This window comes from Oncorhynchus tshawytscha, linkage group LG08 (assembly GCF_018296145.1).
Source record: "Oncorhynchus tshawytscha isolate Ot180627B linkage group LG08, Otsh_v2.0, whole genome shotgun sequence".
NCBI lineage: Eukaryota > Metazoa > Chordata > Actinopteri > Salmoniformes > Salmonidae > Oncorhynchus > Oncorhynchus tshawytscha.
In genome coordinates this window covers 72,882,384-72,901,591 of record NC_056436.1, presented here as the reverse complement: position 1 = coordinate 72,901,591, position 19,208 = coordinate 72,882,384, and the positions used below count along the sequence as shown (strand labels likewise).

At 42.7% G+C, this 19,208-nt stretch overlaps 1 protein-coding gene across 1 annotated transcript; it reads right to left on the bottom strand.

Annotated features, from left to right (window-relative positions):
- Positions 1–1,075: 1,075 nt before the first annotated feature.
- On the bottom strand, positions 1,076–17,261 carry cab39l1 (calcium binding protein 39, like 1). Its single transcript, XM_024428828.2, has 8 exons — positions 17,070–17,261; positions 16,169–16,333; positions 15,709–15,873; positions 15,267–15,385; positions 14,851–15,019; positions 14,521–14,646; positions 12,644–12,787; positions 1,076–5,238 (listed from the first exon to the last, which is right to left on the bottom strand). Exons 2-8 carry the CDS (start codon positions 16,283–16,285, stop codon positions 5,047–5,049), a joined length of 1,032 nt encoding a protein of 343 aa, XP_024284596.1. The 5' UTR covers positions 16,286–16,333; positions 17,070–17,261; the 3' UTR covers positions 1,076–5,046.
- Positions 17,262–19,208: the final 1,947 nt, after the last annotated feature.

Genomic DNA, 19,208 nt, shown 5'->3' with positions numbered 1-19,208 from the left:
CAAAGTAATTACAATATAGCAATTAAACACTAGAATGGTAGAATGTGCAGAAGATGAATGTGCAAGTAGAGATACCGGGGTACAAAGGAGCAAGATAAATAAATACAGTATGGGGATGAGGTAGATTGGATGGGCTATTTACAGATAAGCTATGTACAGGTGCAGTGATCTGTGAGCTGCTCTGACAGCTGGTGCTTAAAGCTAGTGAGGGAGGTAAGAGTCTCCAGCTTGTGATTTTTGCAGTTCGTTCCAGTCATTGGCAGCAGAGAACTGGAAGGAGAGGCGGCCAAAGGATCCAGGGGAGGACCGAGGCTGGGAAGGAGAGGTGGAGAGGAGTAGGTGTATCTGGAACATCCAGGACATTGAGGTCCTGCGGAGGGCTATCCGTGAGGTTGAGGAGGACAGATGCAGGCTGGGGGCTAAGCTGAGTGAAGCAGTGGCAGAGGCCCAGAGGCAGGGGAAGGAGAGGAAGTGTCTGCAGGGCCTCCTGGAGGAGCAGCTGAGCCTGGCCAGGCAGGAGGCTGCATGGAGGACCCTACATGTGGACACACTGCAGGCAGAAGGACATAAGTTTACTGTCCAGCTTCAGGCACAAGCAACCCAGGCCAAAGACGTCATGGAGGAGAAGACGAGGCTTCATGAGAAACTGAAAAAAAAAGTGTAGAAAGAAGTGCAGGAAGTCAGGAGGGAGAATGAGACCTTGGCGTTGGATATCGAAAGGCTTGAAAAGCATCCAACAATTGAGGTACATAGGCAGGAGGTCACCTCTCGGTTGGCGCATGAGCTAGCTCTACAGAGGAGACCAAGACTCAGCTGAAGCTGAAGGAGAGCCATACACGTAGCTATGCTGCCTTGGGATTCCTGCGCAGGCACTTCAATAACCCATCAGAGGGCACAACACATACACTGACAGACAAGAATGCACACTTTTTTTGTCCCATTTTTAACAAACTCACAAAAACATACTGCACAAATTCTGTTTGTAAGGCAGGCCTTCAGTCCAACTAGCCTCTCAATTACATATTGGTGGAAATACTGTATGCTGGATTGTCCTTACTGTAATAAAAACACAAACAAAGATGTCTTAATTTTATTTTTATATATGCTTCCACACTTTCACCTTTTAAAATAAAGCTATGTAGACATTTAATCCTCTCCCACAGTAAATAAAGAAAATAATCAAAAATTGGGGGAAAAAGGAAGGCAACAGTGAAAAAGGTAAAGCACAACATACATTTTACAGTTCAAATTCTGAATCGCCCAAAAAATAATTTAGCCTTGACAAATCTTGATCATTTTTGTATGTTGTCATTGAGTTATTATACTAGCCAAATAACCACAAGTCTGAAAATTATCAGAAATGTTTAGCTTTATATTTGATTTCCTCCAATAAATTATTCAGTTTAAAGTTTTGATCAAACATTAATGCTTGGTCTACCACAAAACAGGTGCTCTGGAATTCCTATAAATAACAGACTGTGGGCTGATTACAGTGAACGGGATTAAGCCTACAGTACTACTGGACTGAATTGCACTTTTGGTAAAAACTCCTGGAATAGTTCATATGTATTCCATTCAAGGTTTATCTATATTCAATAAATCACATTTGCAGTTAATAATTTAATCTGGGCCTGTGAAGTTGGCGTTTTTTGGGACTTGAAATACATTATTTCCCCCCCGCTCGACTTGGGCAGGAGCTAACCGGAGTATAGTGCCAGCACCTCAAGTTTTCTACTGCTTGAGCTCCTGTTCCTCTTACAGAATATTAGCTCAAAAGTATTGAGGAGCTCCTGCATCTAAATGTAAACAGAACCAGCACCCAAAATTAGTACTGGCACCCATCTCAGTCAAGTCAAGCACTGCCCCTTATACTACCTTTGATTAAGAAGATTGGAGAGGTCTATACCTCCACATACATGGTCTTCCCAATCAAATTGCAATTCTGAAAGTAAGGCAACATTCATACTTGTGTGTCCTCTTATTCAATATGAATTGAAATTTGAGGCACCCAACTAATACATTTCGCTGTAAGATTCTGGTTTTCCCCTTAAAGAAAACCAGGTCCCACTCCCTGTTGAAGTTAAAACAAAACCATTGACATATTTAGCATGTATAATACAAACCATTGCTCTTTGTCCAAAATATATTGTCAAGGAAAGTAGAGAAAACAGCCCTTATGAACTCAAAACACCATGAGGTATATACTAGAAAATTGTGCAGACACCATATTTTTTTGTAATCTGTTATGCAATTTAAGTGACACTAGGTAAGGCAAAATGCTGTTATTTCATGAGAATCCCATTTTGTAGTTCATCTGGACAACATACAACGTAATTATTGATTGAGGTATTGATAGGTCCTAAACTTGAGTAGAGAATTGAGGAGTGGCCAATTAGGTGCAATTGGTAGAACATACTTCATCCGAATTGGCTCATTTAAGTTTGACGGTGTCGATCATTATGGCCATTCTGTGGATTCTTGACCAGTGCGTCTGGCTGCCTGAGAGAAGCAGCATGCAGCTCACAGTAAGCCCATGTTTACTAGAGTACCAGGACTGGGCAGATTCGGCTCCTCTTAAACAGTACAGTGTTACTTTCGTATTGTATTACTCGTCCCATAGATACTATGTGTTAGTAATATTGTTGGGGGGTACATCTCATCTTTATATTATTTAGTGATCATTTCTTAAAAATAATAAACACCTTCCTAACTTACACCAGTTCCTAACTGCACATGAAAACTAGCAAGCGTCCGTGCCAGGAGAAAAAGAAAAAAAAGAGTGCAATCATTAGGATCAATCAGACTAAAGAATGGATGGCTGCCTAAGATCACCCTGCAGCCTAGCCTGGGCCCTACTAAAACCATCTGTAGGTTCTATTATGGTCCACTAGCCTGGGCCCTACTAAAACCATCTGTAGGTTCTATTATAGTCCACTAGCCTGGGCCCTACTAAAACCATCTGTAGGTTCTATTATGGTCCACTAGCCTGGGCCCTACTAAAACCATCTGTAGGTTCTATTATAGTCCACTAGCCTGGGCCCTACTAAAACCATCTGTAGGTTCTATTATGGTCCACTAGCCTGGGCCCTACTAAAACCATCTGTAGGTTCTATTATAGTCCACTAGCCTGGGCCCTACTAAAACCATCTGTAGGTTCTATTATAGTCCACTAGCCTGGGCCCTACAAAAACCATCTGTAGGTTCTATTATAGTCCACTAGCCTGGGCCCTACAAAAACCATCTGTAGGTTCTATTATAGTCCACTAGCCTGGGCCCTACAAAAACCATCTGTAGGTTCTATTATAGTCCACTAGCCTGGGCCCTACTAAAACCATCTTTAGGTTCTATTATAGTCCACTAGTCTGGGCCCTACAAAAACCATCTGTAGGTTCTATTATAGTCCACTAGCCTGGGCCCTACAAAAACCATCTGTAGGTTCTATTATAGTCCACTAGCCTGGCCCCTACTAAAACCATCTGTAGGTTCTATTATAGTCCACTAGCCTGGGCCCTACTAAAACCATCTTTAGTTTCTATTATAGTCCACTAGCCTGGCCCCTACTAAAACCATCTGTAGGTTCTATTATAGTCCACTAGCCTGGGCCCTACTAAAACCATCTGTAGGTTCTATTATAGTCCACTAGCCTGGGCCCTACTAAAACCATCTGTAGGTTCTATTATAGTCCACTAGTCTGGGCCCTACTAAAACCATCTGTAGGTTCTATTATAGTCCACTAGCCTGGGCCCTACTAAAACCATCTGTAGGTTCTATTATAGTCCACTAGCCTGGGCCCTACTAAAACCATCTGTAGGTTCTATTATAGTCCACTAGCCTGGGCCCTACTAAAACCATCTGTAGGTTCTATTATAGTCCACTAGCCTGGGCCCTACTAAAACCATCTGTAGGTTCTATTATAGTCCACTAGCCTGGGCCCTACTAAAACCATCTGTAGGTTCTATTATAGTCCACTAGCCTGGGCCCTACTAAAACCATCTTTAGGTTCTATTATAGTCCACTAGCCTGGGCCCTACTAAAACCATCTGTAGGTTCTATTATAGTCCACTAGCCTGGGCCCTACTAAAACCATCTGTAGGTTCTATTATAGTCCACTAGCCTGGGCCCTACTAAAACCATCTGTAGGTTCTATTATAGTCCACTAGCCTGGGCCATACTATCATATCATTGATTCATGTTTTCATATAGTTTTTTTTTACTGTCATCTCTGATGGATGGCTCCTATTAGGACAACAGTTGCTGCGGACTCACGTCTTTGAGCCTTCCATTGTCAGGGTTTGTCATTAGGAGATGGACTGAAGATAATTACCATGTTATCAACTAAAGATTACAATGACCTACTCTGACCCAAGAGTCTATCCAAAGCTAAGCAATAAACCAACATATTATGGAATTAGTTAAGTATGGTGTCAGAAACAAGACCACTACAAAATAAATGTTAACTGAATAACCCCAGCAAAATAATCTTTATTTTTATATTCTAATCCCTAAAATATCATATAGGACATCTGTCTTTAAAAGCTTACAAATCCATTTCAAAGTTCCTGTAAGGTTTGGGGAGTCTGTGTCAGGGAGAGTGTATTCTATTTTGTGGACCACTTATCCTGATTTCCCAGGAAATTGCTCAGGTGTGCTACTGTGCTTATTAAAAGAGGCTAATGGTGTGTTTAAGGTTCAATATACCATCATCTGACTAAGTGCATTGATATCATACCTGCTGGCTGAAATAGATCTATGGTTTAACTAACAGTTCTCGGGTCACTCCTGTTGCGTGTGGGGGGGGACTTTGTACAGTATATTGTTAAGAGAAGGGCAGAGTAATGGAATCTAGTTAAGTATGCTTCTCTCACTGTCATTCTCTCTCTGAATACTCCAAGGCCCCAACCAAAATCACTAGCATCACCACTACCTGTGCTTTGGCACGGTCCCCCTGCCTGTCCCCTCATGCCTCCTCTGGTGCTGTCCCCCTGACTGTCTCCCTCATGCTTCCTCTGGTGCTGTCCCCTCATTCCTCCTCTGGTGCTGTCTCCCTCATGCCTCCTCTGGTGCTGTGGGCCTCTTCAGGTCACGGATCTGCTTGATCAGGTAAATCTTCTCGTCGCAGAACTGCTCGTCCTCTGAGCGGTCTCTCTGGAAACGGCTCAGGAAGTCCACCAGCTTGGCCTGATTCTTCAGCAGGATGTCCAGCACCGGCTGGGTCTTGTTGGGGTTGGCCACAAACACCTAAGACCAGACAGAACAGGGTTAATGGGGTACCTATAAATGATTTTTATGCTGCACAAGAATTACCCTTCAGGGACAATAAAGATCTATTGAATTGAATGGTGCTACAGCATGACAATCTATTGTAGTTGGTCACCTGGTTAATGTACCTTAGTATACAAAACATTAGGAACACATGCTCTTTCCATAACATAGACTGACCAGGTGAATCCAGGTGAAAGCTATGATCCCTTACTGATGTCACTTCATAAATCCACTCCAAATCAGTGTAGATGAAGTGGAGGAGGCTGGTTAAAGAAGGATTTTTTATTATTTTTTTCAATTTAAAGTTTTATTAAGTTCTCTTGTTTTTCAAATCAACCAACACAACACATTTCACAATCACAGATGTGACAGGCTTAAAAAAATAAGTTTTATTTATTTATATATATGTATACACATACATACAGTGGGGCAAAAAAGTATTTAGTCAGCCACCAATTGTGCAAGTTCTCCCACTTGAAAAGATGAGGCCTGTAATTTTTATCATAGGTACACTTCAACTATGACAGACAAAATGAGGGGGGAAAAAAACACGTCTGGCACTGCAGGATTTGAGTCCCTGGCGGCGTAGTGTGTTACTGAGGGTAGGCTTTGTTACTTTGGTCCCAGCTCTCTGCAGGTCATTCACTAGGTCCCCCCGTGTGGTTCTGGGATTTTTGCTCACCGTTCTTGTGATAATTTTGACCCCACGGGGTGAGATCTTGCGTGGAGCCCCAGATCGAGGGAGATTATCAGTGGTCTTGTAGGTCTTCCATTTCCTAATAATTGCTCCCACTGTTGATTTCTTCAAACCAAGCTGCTTCCCTATTGCAGATTCAGTCTTCCCAGCCTGGTGCAGATGTACAATTTTGTTTCTGGTGTCCTTTGACAGCTCTTTGGTCTTGGCCATAGTGGAGTTTGGAGTTTGACTGTTTGAGGTTGTGGACAGGTGTCTTTTATACTGATAACAAGTTCAAACAGGTGCCATTAATACATGTAACAAGTGGAGGACAGAGGAGCCTCTTAAAGAAGAAGTTACAGGTCTGTGAGAGCCAGAAATCTTGCTTGTTTGTAGGTGACCAAATACTTATTTTCCACCATAATTTGCAAATAAATTCATTAAAAATCCTACAATGTGATTTTCTGGATTTTTTTTCTCATTTTGTCTGTCATAGGTGAAGTGTACCTAAGATGAAAATTACAGGCCTCATCTTTTTAAGTGGGAGAACTTGTACAATTGGTGGCTGACTAAATACTTTTTTGCCCCACTGTATATATAAAAAATGTGATCATTTTACTCCAGTGCTAGCCTCCGTACACTGGCTTCCTGTCAAGGCAAGGGCTGATTTCAAGGTTTTACTGCTAACCTACAAAGCATTACATGGGCTTGCTCCTACCTATCTCTCTGATTTGGTCCTGCCGTACATACCTACATGTACGCTACGGTCACAAGACGCAGGCCTCCTAATTGTCCCTAGAATTTCTAGGGGGCAGGGCTTTCTCCTATAGCGCTCCATATATATGGAATGGTCTGCCTACCCATGTGAGAGACGCAAACTCGGTCTCAACCTTTAAGTCTTTACTTAAGACTCATCTCTTCAGTGAGTGTAGTCTGGCCCAGGAGTGTGAAGGTGAACGGAAAGGCTCTGGAGCAACGAACCGCCCTTGCCGTCTCTGCCTGGTCAGTTCCCCTCTTTCCACGGGGATTCTCTGCCTCTAACCCTATTACAGGGGCTGAGTGACTGGCTTACTAGGTAGGGCTCTTTCATACCGTCCCTAGGAGGGGTGCGTCACTTGAGTGGATTGAGTCACTGATGTGATCTTCCTGTCTGGGTTGGCGTCCCCTTGGGTTGCGCTGTGGCGGAGATCTTTGTGGGCTATACTCGGCCTTGTCTCAGGATGGTAAGTTGGTGGTTGAAGATATCCCTCTAGTGGTGTGGGGGCTGTGCTTTGGCAAAGTGGGTTGGGGTTATATCCTTCCTGTTTGGCCCTGTCTGAGGGTGTCATCAGATGGGGCCACAGTGTCTCCTGACCCCTCCTGTCTCAGCCTCCAGTATTTATGTTGCAGTAGTTTATGTGTCGGGGGGCTAGGGTCAGTTTGTTATATCTGGAGTACTTCTCCTGTCCTATCCAGTGTCCTGTGTGAATTTATGTATGCTCTCTCTAATTCTCTCTTTCTTTCTCTCTCTCGGAGGACCTGAGCCCTAGGACCATGCCCCAGGACTACCTGACATGATGACTCCTTGATGTCCCCAGTCCACCTGGCCGTGCTGCTGCTCCAGTTTCAACTGTTCTGCCAATGTGATTATTATTATTTGATCATGCCGGTCATTTATGAACATTTTCTGTTAATACTCCACCCGGCACAGCCAGAAGAGGACTGGTCACCCGACATAGCCTGGTTCCCCTCTAGGTTTCTTCCTAGGTTTTGGCCTTTCTAGGGAGTTTTTCCTAGCCACTGTGCTTCTACACCTGCATTGCTTGCCGTTTGGGGTTTTAGGCTGGGTTTCTGTACAGCACTTTGCGATATCAGCTGATGTACAAAGGGCTATACATACAAACAATACATACATACCATACATACCATACATAATGCAATTTAAACAGTTACTTTAGACAACTGCCTTTGTATTGGGAGATGTTTATCCTCTTGTTCCCAGGTATTTCTTACAGTCCCTCCACGCTAGTAGGGTGCTGTAAATCACAAAGGTTTTGGCTATGTTGCCCACTTCACTAAAGTTATTCATGAATATAATTGAGCTTAGGGGCAATGAACCACAGGATTGGGCTTCTATCTGAATCCCCGTTGACTTGTCTGTTTGTGATCCATGTTAGCATGTTGCGGATTTGGGCAGACCAGTAGTACAACTGAAGGGAGGGAAGGGCAAGACCACCCTTAGATTCAGGTTTCGATAGAGTGGAAAACTTGATCCTAGGTTATTTTTGCCCCATATACATTTGGTGATGCTTTGGTTAGTCGTTTTGAAAAATGAAACTGGGAGATAGCATGGTAGCATCTGAAATAAGTAGTTCAGTCTAGGGAGGACGTTCATACGGATGACATTAATTCTTCCTACTAAGCTAATTGGGAGGGAGATCCAGGTTTGGAGATCGTTCTTGATTCAATCCAGGAGTGGGAGATAATTTTCCTTGAAAAGGCTATTTAGATCTGGTGTTATGAAGATCCCAAGGTATTGAAACCCCTGTTTCTTCCATTGGAAAGGACACAGTGTCTTCATAGAGCTGGTGAGTGTAATATTGAGCCAGTGGATTTGTTAAAATTGATCTTATAACCTGAAAACTTGCCATACTGAGCAATTGTGTCTAAAATGGGAGGGATTTCTCAGGGTTGGATATGTAAAGCAAGACATCAGCATAAAGCGAAATCTTGTGCTGCAGGCCACCTGCAGAAACACCCATAATAATTGGATTGCTCATTATCAACACTGCCAGCGGCTCCGCCCCCAACAAGTAGAGCAGGGGGGACAGCGAGCACCCTTGTCTTGTGCCCCGTTCCAGAGGGAATCTGTCAGAGTTCAGTCCGTTAGTAGGCACCATGGCATTTGGATGAGAGTATAGTGATTTGATCCATTTAATAAAATTTGGGCCCATATTGAACTTTAAGACTGAAAACAGAAAGCTCCACTCCATCCGGTCAAACGCCTTCTACAGTGAAGCCAGCAGGACAGGGGTCTTCTGTGCGTTTACTTGATCAATAATATCAAAAAGACGGTGAATGTTATCAGAAGAGTATCTGTCACTAATAAATCCAGTTTGGTCCGCTTGTATTATTTTGGGAAGAAGAGTGTTTAGACTTTTGGTGAGCAATTTGATAATTATTTTGTATTCGAAATCCAACAAGCTTATGGGCCGGAAGGACGAGCAGGATAGAGGGTCCTTGTCTTTTTTGAGCAACACTAATGCGAGCTGTGTGCATTGAGTCTGGGAGAACGCCGTTTTGCAAAAATCCTCCAGCATTGGCATAAAGATAGGGCTGAGCTGGGGCCAAAAAGCTTTGTAGAACTCTCTGTGGAATCCATCTGGGCCTGGGGACTTATTAAGTAGCATGGAGGTAATTGCCTCCAGGATATCCTCAGGAGTGAAGGGGGAGTTGAGATCTTCTTGGTTGGTCTCTGATAGAGGGAATCTCGCTACCTAAACTAGGAAAGAGTGGAGTTCTGTTTAGTAAAGAAAATTTTAAAAATTATCCCGAGTGTAGTCCAAATTTAGTTTGGCTTTGGCTGCTTTAAGTTGACTCCAGGAGGTGCTGTCTGGGGATTGTTTATGTACTTTTTCACAGCATTCCAGCTTCCTCTCGAGATCTAGCCTGTGTGCTTCCTTTGCTTTTTTCTTAAAGGAAGCATATGCAATTAGATGACCTCTTAGTGTAGCTTTAGCAGCGCCCACATTGTGGCTGGAGAAACAGGAGAATCTTTGTTATCTTGTGTGTAGTGGTCTATCCATGTAGTTACGAATGTATGGAACGCGTCGTGTTGAATTTCCAGCTCTTTGACCTCGGGATGTTTTTGCAGAGGTTAAAGCGGAGGTGGACAAAGGCGTGATCTGAAAGTGCTTTGGGTCCGATTGTACACGTGGATGAATTTATTCAACTCTTTGGGATAAAAATGTAATCTATACAGGAGTAGGTGTTATGGACATTAGAGTAGTATGTATAGTCCATAGATGAGCTATTAGTCTCTTTCCAGATATCTATCAGTCCCATCTCCTTAGTAAGAGAGTTCAACATCTTTGCAGACCTAGGATTTGTGGTGGGGACTTGAGATGATTTGTCTAGGGTTGGGTTAAGGGTACAATTAAAATCTCAGTCCACCACACCAAAGGAGACACAATGCTCATTGAACAGGGTTATCATTTTTGACATGAAAGCAGGAGTATCTGTGTTAGGGGCATATATATTTAAGATAGTAATTGGTTGCCCATACAGTGACCCAGTTATCAAAATAAATCTCCCCTCCGGATCAGATATGTTTTTGTCAATTACGATTGGAACATTCTTATGGATAAGTATGGCTGTACCTCTACTGTTTGATTTGAAAGATGAGAAATACACCTGTCCCACCCAAGCTCTGCGGAGTTTGGCATGTTCGGCATCACAGAGGTGTTTTTTAGAGCACATCGTATCTTTTTCCGTTTTATTGCATGACCTAGACCATGGCAGTTCCATGTCAATAGATTTAAGGTACTAGTCATCGTCATCAAACTTTAGTAAAAGTGGATAATAGTTACAGCTGCGTTCACATAAAAGGAAAATAAATGGTGTACATAAAATAATAATCTCTGAACACCCCAGCAGAGTTCCCAAACAACTCGACACATCCCGTTGGATCCATTACCCCCCCCACTCAGTCTCAATTCTGTGTTCCGAAAAAAACGGGAACAGTTAGTAACGCACAGTGTCTCCCTCTCCCCACCAAAGAAATGCTTCACCCTCTCCTCTCCGCCCCGCATTGAGTAAATGACAATGTAGCCCCCGTCCAGACCACATTAAATGAGGGTGAAAATAAAATCAATAGCCCAGCCTACATATACCTCCCCAAGGGACATAATAATAGCGACAAAAGAAAGGGGGAAATAAAAGTAGGCTGAAATGTTAGTACGCCTAGGTTAGGCTATAGAGCATATCCCTCTCAGCTAAAGGAAAATAAATATAGATTGGACGGCTATAATGACATTTAGCGGGGCGGGTGGGTCTTTGGATATCGGCTATATGTCGTCTTACCTCCTTTAGTAATAGCATTAATCTCATTTAGTCATTGGTCCGTTTCTCATTGACCAGGATTGTCTTTCAAAAAACGTTTTGAAGTGTCGCAGGGCTCCTTGGTGAAGAATCCTGAGCTCGTTTGGGTATTTGAATCCCCTGAAGATGCCTCGGTCAATGGAGTATTTCTTCAGCTTGTCAAACTCACGGCGCTTTCGGCGTATTCCAGCTGACAGGTCCTGGTGTAAAGTGAGTTTGACGTTTCCCACTGTGATGGTGTTGATTTTCGCTGCCTGTAGGACTCGTTCCTTGTCGGTGCATCTCAGGAAACGTATGGCGATTGGGCGCGGAGTTTGTCTGGCTGGTGGGGGCCTCAGTGCTCGGTGAGCTCTAGAGTTCTATGGGCCTGTCGGTGGACAGATGGAGTCAATCGGGAAGTTTGTCTTGCAGGTAGCGGATCACAGGCATGTTTCCCTTATTCCTTCGCCCCCTGTTTTCCAGGTCCTCTGTTTTCTCTTCCAGATGCTCCATTTTCTTTTTAGCACATGCTATTGTTTCCATGGCATCTGTCAATAAGTTTTCAATGGATAGGATTCGCCCCTCTGCCTCCTCCAGGCGCCCCGCGTTTATGGTTATCTTGTTGTTGATGTCAGGCAAAGCGTTTTCCAGGATTGTCACCTTGCCCCCTATCGCACTGAGCTGAGAGTTAATGGCATCTAATTTAATGTTGAGTTCTGTACGTTGGGATCTCAATTCAGAAAGGATGTCTTCGACAGAGTGCGAGGTTGGCAATCGTTGGGCCTCGGGGGGGGAACGGGTCCTCTTGCTCCTGGCGCTAGCTTTTTCTGAAGCTAGCTTCTTCTTGGAGGCTTTTTCCGTGTAAAAATGTCACCTGTAGTGTCGCCTTTTGTAGCCACCATTACTTTTTTACTAAAGCTAAAGGAGTTTAAACTTGAAGTGGAGGTAAGATTAGGAATTGGAAACTACTTGTGCGAAACTCTTAGTTCACGCGGCCATCTCGTTCAAAGGTCACGTGATTCCCCCCCAAAGAAGGATTTTTAGACAATTAAGACATGGATTGTGTATGTGTGCCATTCAGAGGGTGAATGGGCATGACAAAATATTTATGTGCCTTTGAACGGGGTATGGTAGTATGTGCCAGGTGCACTGGTTTGTGTCAAGAACAAACACTGCTGGGTTTTTCTACGCTCAACAGTTTCCTGTGTGTATCAAGAATGGTCCACCACCCAAAGGACATCCAGCCAACTTGACAACTGCATTGAAGTTAACATGGTCCAGCATCCCTTTGGAACAGTTTCAACACCTTATAGAGTCCATGCCCTGACAAATTGAGGCTTTTCTGAGGGCAAATATGGGGTGTTGTTAACCACTCAAGGAGGTGTTGTTAATGTTTTGTACACTCCGTATATGCTAATTGGTTAATTTCTTAACAAAATACAATACTACAAACGTATTAAGTTATAATTACGTATTTAAAGGCATGAATATTTATGCATCCTCTATAAAGACAGAATTGTAGATTAGGGGGATGTAAATGTTAATAACATGTATTTTAGATGAAGTAACCCAAAACGGTGGAAAATAGGACAGGCCGAGAATGAGGCCAGAATCTGCACCCTCCAAGAACACAACATGTCTACACACCTTGAAGACATGGAAGGCCTCAAACTGGATGTTGCGGCTGTTGTCTCTCAGCATGTTCATCATCAGCTTCAAGTTCTCAGCCCGGCTGATGTACTTGGTCATCACAGTGAAGTTGTGTCGGTCCAGAAGAAGCTCTCCCAGGAGCTGCAAAACACTTTGTTTAGTAATAGAAAAAGGGTCATAATTGTTTCTAGGATAAGTTAGGAAGATACAGTGCATTCTAAAAGTATTCAGACCTTCACTTTTTCCACATTTTGTTACAGCCGTATTCTAAAATTGATTCAATTATTTTTTGCCATCAATCTACACACAATACCACATAACAAAGTGAACAGGTTTTTAGAATTCTTGCAAATGTATTAAAAATAAAACAGAAACACCTTATTTATTATTCAAACCTATGAGACCTTATTAATTAAACACCTTATTAATTATTCAAAACCATGAGACTCTAAATTTATCTCCGGGGCATCCTGTTTCCATTGATCCTCCTTGAGATGTTTCTAAACTTGATTGGACAGGACTTGGAAAGGCACACACCGGTCTATATAAAAGCCCCACAGTTGACAGTGCATGTCAGAGCAAAAACCAAGCCATGAGGTTGAAGGAATTGTCCGTAGAGCTGAGAGACAGGATTGTGTCGAGGCACAGATATGGGGAAGGGTACCAAAACATTTCTGCAGCATTCAAGATCACCAAGAACATAGCGGCCTCCATCATTCTTAAATGGAAGAAGTTCGGAACCACCAAGACTCTTCCTAGAGCTGGCCGTCCGGCAAACTGAGCAATCGGAGGAGAAGGGCCTTGGTCAGTGAGGTGACCAATAACCTGATGTTCACTCTGTTAGAGCTCCAGAGTTCCTCTGTGGAGATTGGAGAACCTTCCAGAAGGACAACCATCTCTGCAGCACTCCACCAATCATGCCTTTATGGTAGAGGGGGCAGATGGAAGCCACTCCTCAGTAAAATGCACATGACAACCTGCTTGGAGTTTGCCAAAAGGCATCTAAAGGACTCTCAGATCTTGAAAAAACAAATTCTCTGGTCTGATTAAACCAAGATTGAACCCTTTGGCCTGAATGCCAAGTGTCACGTCTGGAGGAAACCATCGCTACAGTGAAGCATGGTGGTGGCAGCATCATGCTGTGGAGATGTTTGTCAGCAGCAGAGACTGGGAGACTAATCAAAATCGAGGGTAAGATGAACAGAGCAAAGTACAGGGAGATCCTTGATGAAAACTTGCTCCAGAGTGCTCAGGACCTCAGACTGGGGCAAAGGTTCACCTTCTAACAGGACAATGACCCTAAGCACACAGCCAACACAACACAGGAGTGGCTTCTGGAAAAGTCTCTGAATGTCCTTGAGTGGCCCTGCCAGAGCCAGGACTTAAACCTGATCGAACATCTCTGGAGAGACCTGAAAATAGCTGTGCAGCGACACTTGCCATCCAATCTAACAGAGCGTGAGAGGATCTGCATAGAAGAATGGGAGAAACTCTCCAAATGCAGGTGTGCCAGGCTTGTAGCGTCATACATAAGGAGAATCGACTATGTAATCGCTGCCAATGGTGCTTCAAAAAAGTACTGAGTAAAGGTCTGAATACTTACGTAAATGAAATATTGCCATTTTTATTTATTTTTTCATTTGCAAACCTAACTTTTTTTTTTGTCTTTATGGTGTATTGTGTGTAGATTGATGAGGGGAAAAACTATTTAATCAATTTTAGAATAAGGCGTTGCAACATGTGAAAAAAGTGAAGAGGTCTGAATAGTTTCAAATGCACTGTATTTCTGTTACAGAAGAAATTCATCAATGAATCACGTGAGGTCAAAACTAACTTAAAATGTTGGGTTTGGTGACAGTGATAACAGAAAGTACCTTTAGGGACTGCCGTTTGGTGACATAATTCTCGGAATGCAGTAGCTTCTCATATTCTGTAAACACCCGGTCATAATTGGTCTCCAGAAAATCTGCACACATAATCTTGTGTCTCGTGAGAAGATCCTAGCAACACATTTGAGAGAAAAGAACAGGATATTACATAACATACTAAGCACAGGGGATGTACACAGTACATCAAGCTGCTTCACACTACAGAAACAGGAGATACGTTCCTGCCCTATGGGCCATTCTGGCTCAGACAAGGCTCGCTTTATATTAAGCGCTAAACACACAGGACATAAAGCCATGAGAACAGCAGCAATTTACCTTGAACGAAGCGAAAGCGTCTGAGGCGATGTCGAAGGTGGAGAACTCTACATAGCGGAAGAAGCAGTAGAAGTCCTCCGAGAAGAGAATTGTGCGGGCCAGGGGCTCATGACGCAGGCTCTCCCTTAACATCACCCCACAGTTCAGAGCCACCTCTGCACTCTCGTACCTGCAAAGTTGGGATTCATGCCACAACTCAACAATACTGTGTGGGTGTGTTTTGTTGGGGATTAAGAATGATTCATATAGTATATGTTGAGGCTGTATGCATGGGGGTCTGTAAATTAACAAACAAGTGCGTTAAGAGCCTACAATGTCACTTAATGGGCACATACCTAACAAAAAATATATAAATCCATGATTCTTGCTTATCTAGCTGATCTAACAGATGGCAGATGGGCAGCTTTGAGACTCACCCTTTCAGCAGCATGAAGAGGATCTGTGGGTGTGAGGAGATATACTCAACCGTGGGCGTACGGGTGCCAATCTGGCGCCGCACAATGTTGCTGAACAGATGCACCACATCCTTCTTTCCCTGGAGGACAACAATGAGAAACATTACATGAGAAACATTACAATCAATGAAGGAGGGTGATATGCACATCCCCCCAAAAAAAGCATGAGAGGCCCACACACAGAATCTTGTGGCTCCCCAAGTCCCTCTGCATTTGGGTGTAGGACTAAAGCACTGTGAGTGGACCTCTCAAACACTACTATCAAACATTGGTGTGTGTGATGGGTGATCACATTGTCTTTATGCTCCTCCCTCTTCTGTATTGATTTTAACTATCCACTACTCTAGCATGAAAAATCAATTTCACCCCCAGTATAAAACGAATGGCTAGAACATTTCCCTACCTCAAAATCAATCCTCTGCAGGTTTGCGATGAGAGCAATGAGGAGGTTGGTGTTGTACAGCTCCTGGGCAAGTTGGGCCACAGCCTCCGTTTGGGGCTCCTTGTCCCCTGAACCACACAGCACCTCTTTCAGAGATGATAGGTTCTTAGACACCTCCTCTGCAACCTGGAGACAAGAAAATATGAGGGAACAGCACTTAGTTAATAAAGCCTGAAAGGGCACTCTATGCCCTATAATATAGTGAATTACTTTTAACCAGAACCCATATGAGTCTCTGGTCAAAAGTAGCACATTATGTAGGGATTAGGGTGCCTTTTCGGACACATCCAATAACTCACAACATTGCTATATGAAGTTGCAGTCTGGATACTCATATGTGAAAGACCAACTTTAACCAACAAATGCCCACAGACAATTTCTACTGTGCTCTCAAAACAGCAGTCCACAGGTATCACCTGACCTTTTCACATTTTTTGCTTTCTGCCGCATCCAGCTTTTCCAAGTAAGCTACGTTCTCCTTCAGACTCTTCACAATCTCCGCAGGGTTCTTCTGAGACTTCCCAAAGGGGAACGGCATAGTGACAAGGAGATGAGTCTGGTTGTAGCGTAGAAGGCACCGCTTTCCCTTTGGAAAATTGATAAATGACGAGCTATTACATCAATACACTGCTTTGATATTAAGAAACTACAGGTCTGACAGATCATCATGACAGCAACAGCTCTGCAACTTGGCCTTTTCCTTCACTGAAATATTCACATTTTAAGTGATGTTGTTACACTTAACAGCACTCCATGGTAACTAACAGATCAATTCCTATCCTGACAATGACACTATGCATCCCTGTAGGCCACATTGTCAGTTACATAACTCGTGGTCAGATAATAGAAAACAGAATGATCAGATCCTAGCAATCGACTGGGTCAAATCTAATGCAGGTAGATATTGAGTTAGAATGCAGGTGTCTATCTGTAACGTTCCTGGGCTAGTTCCCACCTATAGACACAGGGAAACTATTATATGGGTCATAAATGCTTATCCAAAGTAATATCCGGTGTGTCACTCAATAGACCGTGCCAATGGGTTTATTGAGGATTCGTTTGTGCTGATGTTGGATAGCTAGCTACTCTTCTTTTGGCTAGCTACTCTACAATTGTCAGACAGTTGCTAACGTTAGCTGTTAGTTGGCTTTCTTGCAAGCTAACAGTCAGGATAACTAACGTTAGGCAGCTAGCTGTCAGTGGAATATAGATTAATACACAAATTAAAGGAACGAGCGATTAGCAAACTCGCACCTGAATTGCTAGCTAGCGAGTTTAGCAAACAAGCTAACGTTAGCACGCTATAATTTTTTGACACTCACCAAGCTTAGAAGGCGACTTCGAGTTTTTTTTATATCCTGTGGGAAGTGTAGGATATTTAAAGGTAACTTATACTACACCTATACACCACACCTATTTAAGAACTTCATATCTATTTTCTCGTGACCTAAAAAGTATTTCTGCTGGCTAATTATTGTCAGACAACTTCCCTATCTCCTAGTTCTAGGGAAGAGGGGCGGGTATGTTATGACATACTATTTAAACCAATCAAACCGAAACGATGGAACGACACGCCCCCAAGTACCCAAACCAAAATAAATGCAACAAAGTTGCATTGATATGGTTAAATGTATCAAAAAGTATAATTTCTTCCGATTACAGGAACAAATGTATTTATTTGAGGATACATTATAGCACAGCCTGGTGTCATAGACTAGACATAACCAGCCATAGCAAGCATTTATGTACCAGTTGCAATAAACTTGGAACCTTATTTGAAAAGCTTAAAGTAAGTGGTATCAAATACTAAAGACCTATTCACACCTGAAAATAAAGTGTCTTTGCAGCTATTATATAGGCCTACGTAATGACAAAACAGTATTGGCAAAACATATCCATCTATCTTAGAGTACTGACATTTTCTAAGATGCAGAAACCAGGTTGTCCAGTTATACATGTATGCTGTTTAAATAACTCATATTCTTACAAATACTTATTGGGGACAAAAGTAGTGCACTAGTCATTTAATAGTGCTGTATTAGCTGACCGATATAGCATCTGTAGTGAGGGCAAAAATATATTTTTTTCAGCACCCGGGACTGTAAGTTATTTATAGTGAGGAATACTTGAGGAAATTTGACCTCTCTGAAATGAAAATGGATGGCCCTCCATTCAGTACAATATATTTTTACCCTACCCTCCATGAATGCTTGAAAAAAAAAACAAGTGACCCTTCCATATACCCAAATTAATAATTAAAACAAAGTGGATAGCAGAGAACATGCCTACACTTTACCCTAACTCCTAGGACAGACCAGAGCCTTTAGATATGCAGTTTTAGAAAATGTTGACTGATTAGCGCATGGGGATATAAGAGCATCTGCTAGGCTAAATTAACAAACTAGGCATGCATATCTCAATGCAATGGCCAAACTTGTGTTTCTAAAATTGAATTAAAAAGGTGTAGCCTAAAAATACATTTTTCATTTAGTTATTACTTAATTCTAAGTCATTATTTTTTTAAATGTCATTTTATACATCCTAAATGAAAAATGTATAGGCATGTAGTTGAAGTGATGTTGGTGATATGCGTTGAAATGCTGAGCGCTCCTGCAAGCCTGTAGCGTGTCACAAATGCTTCACAATTTCTTTCTTAAAAGGCTGTCACACCCTGATTTTTTTCACCTGTCTTTGTGATTGTCTCCATCCCCCTATAGGTGTCGCCCATCTTCCCCATTATCCCCTGTGTATTTATACCTGTGTTCTCTGTTTGTCTGTTGTCAGTTTGTCTTTTTGTCAAGCCAACCAGCGTTTTTGTGTCAGCCCCTGGTTTTCCCCAGTCTCTCTTTCCTCGTCTCGTCCCGTCCTGGCCCTGTACCCATCCGCCTGACCACTCTGCCTGCCCCTGAGCCTGCCTGCCTGCCGTCCTGTACCTTTGCCCCTGTGCTGTAATGAACATTGTTACTTTGACACGGTCTACATCTGGGTCTTACCTTGATACCTGATAATGGCAGGCTATAGCCTTGAAATAATAACAATATATAGCCTAAATCTGAGGTTCCCAAACATTTCATAGTCCCGTACCCCTTCAAACATTCAACCTCCAGCTGCATACCCCATCTAGTGCCAGGGTCAGTGTACTCTCAAATGTTGTGTTTTGCCATCATTGTAAGCCAGCCACACACACACTATACGATACATTTATTAAACATGAGAATGAGTGTGAGTTTTTCTCACAACCCGGCTCGCGTGACGTGACAAAGAGCTCTTATAGGACCAGGGCACAAATAATAATATTATAATAATCAATACTTAACCAACTTTCATATAAAACATTATTTGTACATCGAAAATTGTGAATAACTCACCACGGGTTAATGAGAAGGGTGTGCTTGAAAGGATGCACATAACTCTGCAATGTTGGGTTGTATTGGAGAGAGTCTCAGTCTTAAATCATTTTC